Source organism: Podarcis cretensis (genome assembly GCF_951804945.1).
Source record: "Podarcis cretensis genome assembly, chromosome: 8".
Classification (NCBI taxonomy): Eukaryota; Metazoa; Chordata; class Lepidosauria; order Squamata; family Lacertidae; genus Podarcis; species Podarcis cretensis.
The window spans coordinates 29,639,489-29,647,738 of NC_137177.1; the positions used below are offsets into that span (position 1 = coordinate 29,639,489).

The 8,250-nt window shown below is 42.5% G+C and overlaps 1 protein-coding gene across 2 annotated transcripts in view; it reads left to right on the forward strand.

Moving 5' to 3' along the window:
* Positions 1–7,227, forward strand: part of RUNX3 (RUNX family transcription factor 3) — a 164,722-nt gene extending 157,495 nt beyond the window's left edge. For both annotated transcript variants that reach the window (XM_079987783.1, XM_079987782.1), the window contains one exon: positions 1,280–7,227. In XM_079987783.1, coding sequence (XP_079843909.1) covers positions 1,280–1,788 — 509 coding nt within the window. In that variant the 3' untranslated portion in view covers positions 1,789–7,227. The remainder of the gene's footprint in view (positions 1–1,279) is intronic.
* The last annotated feature ends 1,023 nt before the right edge of the window (positions 7,228–8,250 follow it).

Below are 8,250 nucleotides of genomic sequence, written 5' to 3' on the forward strand. Positions count from 1 at the left end.
CCACACGAAGGCCTCAGAAGACCCTGGCATAGACTCCAGATTTCCCTCCGCATTGCTCTGTTTGTGTGTGCATATGTGTGCCAAAGCAGATGGACTGACTAGCTTGGGGACTCTCTGTCAGAGGGCTGTGCTGTCTATTTACTACACAGCCCTAGAGAACAGCTAAACAATTTTATTTCTGTGTTTACAAGTGTGCTGGCCAAAAGCTAGAATAGAAGCAAGCGTATCACTAATACACACGCCCACACATCTGAATTGAGGGCCCTGGACTGGACTGCACTGCACTAAAATGATACCTTCACAAATTGGGAGGAGGTGGAGGTGGGGTATGTTTTTATAAATATACAGAGAGGCTCATCCACTGCCTATTCCCAATGTGATCCGAAGTTGATTTCATAGAATCTTACAGTGGGAAGGTGGGTTTGTGGGCTCTCTGCAGCAACATCAGGCCAGGGTGCTCTTTTCAGAGCCTGCTAAAAACTTTTTTGTTTAGGCATGAAACATGTAAAAGCGGACATAGCTTTTGGAAAGTTCTGAGAGTCTTGGCTGACCACTTAATGGGTAGTATTCAATGTATTGCTATGTGAACATTCCATCTGTGCAAGGATCTCTGCTTGTGCAACAGAACTTTCTCCCCCTCGTCTCCCCGCACGCCCCCTCAATCTGTTTCAGGAACTTTCCCAACCCCCTGGGAGCAGATTTGGGGAGGGTTGTGGGAGAGGAAGGGGGGGAAGTCCCATTGTGTAAATGGAAATCTGTGCACTGGCAGGACATGGTAGTTGAATACCATCCGTATGTTTCCACATGTAATTTTAGCTTAACTGCTGATTTTAATTATATTGTGAATTTTTAAGAACTGCCTGTTGTGGCAATTATAACACTCTGTACAAGATTCTGTATGGTGTTTAATTGTATTTTTAATGCTTCTTTTCCTTTTTATATATTGCATTTCATTGCATTACAGTTTGAATTCAAATTGCAGTACAAGAAAATGCAATATGAGAAACCCAAGAAGCGATAAAAATACAATTAAAAACCAAGCTGAATGTTTAATGTAATGGATATGGCGTCTCTTGTCTTCAACCACAAAGCCACAGACATGGCAGAGACCACCTGAACACAGGTCATGTACTACTAGTAGGTGGTGGACCACAGTATAGGAACCCCAGACCTATACTCACAAAATGAGCTGTGCCACATGTTCCAGGAGAAGGCTGAAAACTCCAACCCACAGTAACATCCTCTCTCTCCTCTCCCTTCTCTCTTTCCCCCAAACCAGGTACATCTGAATTGAGTCCGTTCTCTGACCCACGCCAGTTTGACCGGTCCTTTACTGCATTACCGGGCTTCACTGAGACCAGGATGCATTACCCCGGTGCAATGTCGGCAGCCTTCCCTTACACAGCCTCACCTTCCGCCACTGGAATTGGTGGCATCAGCATGACCAGCATGCCCGCCACCACTCGGTTCCACCATACCTACCTTCCTCCACCATACCCCAGCTCCACCCAAAACCAGAGTGGACCTTTCCAGACCAACCCTTCCCCTTACCACTTGTACTATGGCACATCATCCGGGTCATACCAGTTCTCCATGGTAGCGGGGGGAGAGCGCTCACCAACAAGGATGCTTCCCTCCTGCCCAAGTGCATCAGCTGGAAATAACTTAATTAATCCTAGCCTTGCCAATCAGAATGACGGCGTTGAGGCGGATGGCAGCCACAGTAACTCACCTACAGCCATGACAACTCCCGGGAGGATGGATGAAGCTGTCTGGAGACCGTACTGAAAGAGGACTAGGAAACCAGATGCCTTTCACCCTTTTTAAAATTAATTAAAATGCCCAACATGTGCTATGTTAGTTGGTCATTAGAAAGGAGGCGATAACGAAAAGGAGCCGTCAACAACTTTTCCCAATGCGCATCACATTGCTCTTGTAGAAAATATAGGTTGTTAAGTTAATTCAGCAAATGGAGACTGGAGATGGGCTGAACTTTGTATACATTTCAGACAAAACCCTCCCTCCCTCTTCTTAAAGTTCCTCTTGACAAATCTTGATTGTGTACGCAATGTACATAGGAATGTACAGATTGAAAATGCTCTGTTCCTTTGTAGTGTTGTGGCTGAGTGTGAAAAGCCCTAGTCAATCATCTCAAAGGTCATGAAATTTTAAGAGTGAATGAATGAATGGATGTGTTTAGCTCTTCAGATACTGTTGAGAAAGATATGTAAAGCCAAGTTAATATGAGTACAGGACCAGAATGTCACCATGCCCTGCACTGCACTCTTTCTACCATTCAGTGGTGGCCTTATCAGGAGGCAGCATAACGCAGTCACATCAGGTGGCGAATCTGGAATGTCAGGATATGCTGGAAAGTTCTCCTACACAAGTTCCATTGAGGTGAATGCAGTTGCTTCATCGTTTAGCAGGGCTCGTACGCAGGGGGAGGAGCGTCTCAGATTTGACTGCAGTTAATTTAGTACTGGGAAAGGGTGCTATTTTGAATTTCCTGCTTTATACTACCAAAATATCGTACGCCAGCCGTGAACCTATATGGCCATTTAACCACCACTCTGAATACACCAGATTCAGTTGGTGGGGTGAGGAGTCGTGAATGGCAGCACATACTGTATCGCAACAGGTGTGATCCAGAAGCAGTAAAAGCAGCTGGAATCATGCTGGTGATCTGTTCCTGAGTGGGTTGTGGGCAGGGATTTTGCTAGGTACTCAAGGAACAGGTTCCTGGCACAAATTTGCATTTGGTACATTATGTACAGAGATACAAATTTCTGAGCAAATTATGATGGTAAATGCATAGGGTATTACCAGCAGCACACTCAGCTAACTGCCCAAGAAGCAACATCAAACAAGGCTTTGTTTTTGTTTCATTTTTAAGGGGGGGAAAGAGGAGGAAAGGAGGTGGAGATCTGGGACCAAGTGCAAAAGACCCAGGGCTCAGACCCCCTGGGCCCCCTACCAATGCCCCTGGCTGTAGGTAGGGGTGGGGAGAAAATTCAATTTCACATTTAAAGGTGAACTTACATAATTTGCACTTTCCGAAAAAATACAAGAACCCAAACACTGTCATACCTCAAAATTTGAATGTCTCCAAATTTTATAAAGCAGTTCTCCAGGCAGGTGATGTGTGCAAAATCCATAAAGAGTCCATCAAAATGCTAATATTAGTGAAAATAACTTGCAAAAATGCATTATATTAGGGGGAATTGAATTACAAAATTGTGTATATAGACAATATTAGGAGAAATTCAGAGTAAAATGTTGATGAATTTTCATAAGGACTTAAAAAGAATTTACAAACTTCTGTAGAAATGTGGAGAACTGAGTTTAAGATTGGGGAAAATGAGAGGAACCAAATTTAGCCCATCCGTAAATTAGCCCTTCTCTAGTTTGGGGGCTGAATCTAGCCTTTCGTCTTCACCAGACAGACAAATGGTACATTCCAGCTTCCTTTATGAGCCTATGCATTCATCACCCAGTTGTCCTGTGCATGCTGTACTCTACCAAGGCCAAAGCTCTGGTTCTCATTAAAATATTAAACCTGTGTCTGAGGTGTACCACTTTAGACTGCTGCTGGGGACTTACATTTAGATGGTCTCTCACTAAAATAAAGCATTTCTTGGAGCAAAAAACCAGCATATCGGGGATAGGTATGGAGGAGAAATTTGATTCAGTTCATATTTAAAGTTGGATAAATCAAATTTGCACTTTCTGAAGCAATAAGAGAACCAAAATGCAGTCATCCGTAAATATTTGCACTTATCTGAATTTTGTGATGCAGCTCTGCAACCAAACAATATTACAAAAATGCATATATTATGGGAAAGTGTGTGTGTAAATTAATTTATTAGTGAAAATAACATACAAAAATGCATTAGGGGAAATTGCTTGAAAAATGTGCATTAGTCAAAACTAAAATGCTGATGAATTTGCATGAGGATTAAAAAAAAAAAATCAGAAATTGCTTCATAAATATGAAGAAATGAATGTAAAATTGGAAAAATGAGAAATTGAGAGTACCAAAATTTACAGAACCTTCCATCACTAATCAGAGGGAAGGTTGACTAGAACTTAGCATCTAAGGACTGTTCACAAGAAAAGCCCCTCACAATCCGGTGAATAAACGAGGAATGAATCTCCCCTCCCCTGACACTGATGGTGCCATTGGCCACACTCCTCCAGAAGCCTTTCAAAAGACACACCTTTAGTCGGAAAAGACCCAATAGCTATAGGTCTGTTCCACACAACCAAGGCTTGCCAGCTGCACAGAGCAGTCCTACTGGGCATGCAGCAGAGCATGCACAGACTGTGTGACCCCCAGAAGGAAAGGAGTGCAGCTCAGCAGCAGAGTATATGCTTTGCCTGCAGAAAATCCTGTGTTCAATCTCAGGCTTTAACTGAGAAGGATTTGGAAAGACAAATGTTAGAAACCCTGTAGAGTCACTGTAGATAGCGATGAGCTAAATGAACCAAATGGTATTGGGGAAGGGGGAGAAATCCAGTTCAGTTCCCATTTTAATGCAAACCCTACCTAATTCACACTTCCCAAAACATCACGTGGACTGAAACACAGCTATCCTTCAAAATCCATGCTTCTCTGATTTTTGTGTTTCGGTTTTCCAATCAAAAAATGTGTACAGAAATGTGTATATTTGGGGGAAGTGTGCATCACGAGATTTGAATTGCAAATATGTATCTATTCGGAGAAATGAGCACCCCTACGCTGGTGAAAGCAAACTAATGTGGAAATGTGATCAACTGAACTGAGGATTGAAAGAAGTGAGAGGCACTTGAGAGGCACTTGCCTGTATAAGGCAGCTTCCTATGTTCCTATGCTAATGAGCATGTCACTGTCCGGGCCAAGGCTAGCAGCAACACTTCTGTTCTTTCCTGTGAACATCCTCCTTGTGTTCTATACAGATGGAATATTTTGGTATAGAGGAGCCTTCAGTCATTGAAGCCCCGACCAGCAGCCTGATGTGGTATGACCCAGACACCAGTTTACCACCACAGTGCGTGCCAGATCATGATGAAAGCCTGTGGCTCAGTAGTAGAGCATCTGCTAGGCAAGCAGGAAGTCCTTGCAGGCATCTCCAGGCAGGGCTGTGAAAGACTCCCTGTCTGAAACCCTGCCAGACATTATAGAATACGGAGCTTGATGGAGCCCAGTGATCTGCCTCAGGATAAGGCAGCTTCCTATCTTCCTATCATCAGAAGCCCATGTAGACATCTATGTTTAGAGCCTATACAGTCCGACTTTAAACTCCTAGGTACGCAGACCGGGTTCTGACAAGAGGTGCTTTTAGGTAGGCAGGTATTAGAAATGTGAACAAGTATCTTATTGCTGATTTTAACAGAGGTTGTAAAGCAAAGGCATGATCCATCACCATAGTGGGATCATGACAGGGCATAAAAGACTCCTCCTTCCTCTGCACATGCTAGGCATCACATGAAACCATAGTGCAGTGGAACATTTTGAAGCACCAGAGCCCATCATGTCAGCTCCCAAAGCCACATGCCTAGGGAGCATCCAAACACCCAGTTTATTAGGAACAGCATGACTGTAGTTCTCTGCAGAATTTCCTGTGAGTAAGCTCCATTGAATCCAGTGGTGCTTATTTTGATTGCTTGGATTCAAGTGCAAAACACACTGAACTTAAACAAAAGATCTTACACCAGCTGAAATGCACCTTTAGCTTTTTATTAGAAATGCAAACAATCTTGCAAAGAGGTATTATAATTTAAACCGCTAGCATGAAGTAGAAACCTTATCAAAGAAAAGGAAAGAAGTCTCCAGGAAGTCTACAGGAAGTTTGATGCTCCCCATTTGGAATAATGGCAAATGTGTTATGGTGTGGGGGGAGTGTATGTCCTGGAAGCGGGAGGAAAAAACAGAGGACTTTATTGGGTTCTATAAACATCCCTCTGTGCTCATGTTAAACCACATCCTATATAGGTCACGACATATTAACATGGCTCATCACACATTTGACAAGCCCATTATGTGTATTTGCATCTGGTGTAAAATGAACAACCCCAAATTGTTTTGGTGAGAGCTTGTTTTTAAGTAACTGCTGGCTGCCTCTAATAGAGCCTTGATGGTTTTTCTCAAAGAGGAAAACCAAAAACATTCAGGACTATCAAGTGTGTTCTCGATATGCACTTGTAAACCACATTAGGAAGTGCAACCTCTGTCAGCCCAACCCTTTCAAGTTAATGATGGATTGTCATGCACATGTGTGAATAAAAACACATGTGTTTTATGAAAGGGGTCAAAAATATTTGACCTGGAGGATTTTATTTTATTTTATTTTATGCTTTGCACTATAATATGCTTCTTTTTTAAAAAAATGAAATGCACAATTGCTTGTACAGTAAAATATTTTGTTTGGTTCAAGGAATATTTAACTGTAAAAAGAATAAATCTACTTTGGTCTTTATTTGTTATAATAATATAATTCTTTTTAAAAAATATGTTGCTGAAGGATCCTATTTCTTAGAACTTGTGTGCGGAAGGTTTTTAATTGATTGGTTGCTTTTTAAACAGAACAATAATTTGACTAGAATTCTTTTTTTAAAAAAAACCCTCTGTAATCTGTGTTTAACACAGCAAAGACTGTTTTTTGTGTGTGTCTTTTCTTTTTTCCTTTTCCTTTTTTAAAAGGAGCTGATTTTGATTATGAATATTTTAAAATGTGTTAATAATATTTAAAAGGTGAGGGTCTATTCCACCCCTACTTACTGGCAGCTCTGTTTTGAAATGTAGTCTGCCCTACTTCTTTTACATGTAGCACTTCTAACCATCTGGGATGCAGATTCTGTTGCAAAATTCAACAGTCCCAAACCAAAGTTTGGTGAAAACATGGAAAGGTGTTTTGTTTTTGTATGTTTGAACAAGCTTACCTTGCCACCTCTTGCCCTTCCACCTGGGCGGCTACTCTCACTTGATGCAAAATGGAGATTCTCCACCTGTGCTTTCTGCATCAACAGCAAAATGGCCTCTCATTCCATCAGCCTCGTCTTGCAGATTCTTGGGAGCTGAGCCAACCATAGCAGAGTGATCAGCGCTGCATTTCCCTTTCCTAGAAGACAAATAAAAGGTCCATGTTCTTTATCAGATATACATGATGATATTGCTAGGTGTTGCGTGTAATCATTTTAATGCCTTGCCATGTGGAATAAATAAATGTACGGTTACTGATGGAGAAATTGGCTCTTGGCTGTTGACTCTCACCCAGTGATGCTCCTTCCACTGAAGTGAATGGGGATATCTGAATGTACAGAGGCCAGATGCAATAGTGTGTATGATTCCAGATTCCACATGCCCATTACACTGCACTGAGGAGTGGACTTCTGGTGGAGAGCAAATGCCTATAAGTTTCTGCATTGTTGTCTGAAAAAAGGCAGCAGTCATGGCCAGGGATAGGCACAACAATTGCGCCTCTCCATGCTGATACATCTCCTTGCCAAGGGCTCAAGGCACAGGGAGCAGGGATATAGCTCCTTGCCAAAGATGCAAGGGAGCCTGTGTATGCCTCTGGTCATAGCAGTACATCAGACTAGCAGTGTATTATTTTTCAAAGTTGAATCACAACTTGGGAGAAAGGCAGGATATAAATACATTAAATAAATAATTTTCTGGGTGGTATTGCTGCTGCTGTTTTGACAGTTGAACATCTAGCGTGCTTAAAAGTTCAGACTCATTCTGCTCACCACATTTCCCCCATTAAAAAAATCCTAGAATTACTAGGGAGGGTTGTTACAGGGACCCAGACCCTCTACTTTCCATGGTAGTCTCCCTTTACTGTCTTTGGAAGGCTAAAATGGGAAGGGGGGCTCAAGGAGGTGGAGATGGAGCTTGTGATAAATGAAGCACTGCAATCCAAGGACCCCTGAGACATTTGTGCTGTTGCACATGACCAGTGGGATGGGACTGTGGACTGCATGCACATTTTCACATTGCAAGGTAGACAGGAATGGTGAATCACTGGAGCTGCAAAAACCATGGGAAGTATTGGCTCCAGTGAGTTTTTTCTAGTTGGGGTGATGGGGGTAGCGGGTGGCAAAGGGATTCTACTGAAGCCTGTTGTCATCTACCTAAGGTACCATATAGAGGAGCCTGAAGCTTTTTGCCACTGAGCATCTACATCAGGTGTGAGGAGACTTTGTCCTTGCAGATGTTACTGAAATACAGCTGCCATCTACTACAGCAAGCATGGCCAATGGCCAGGG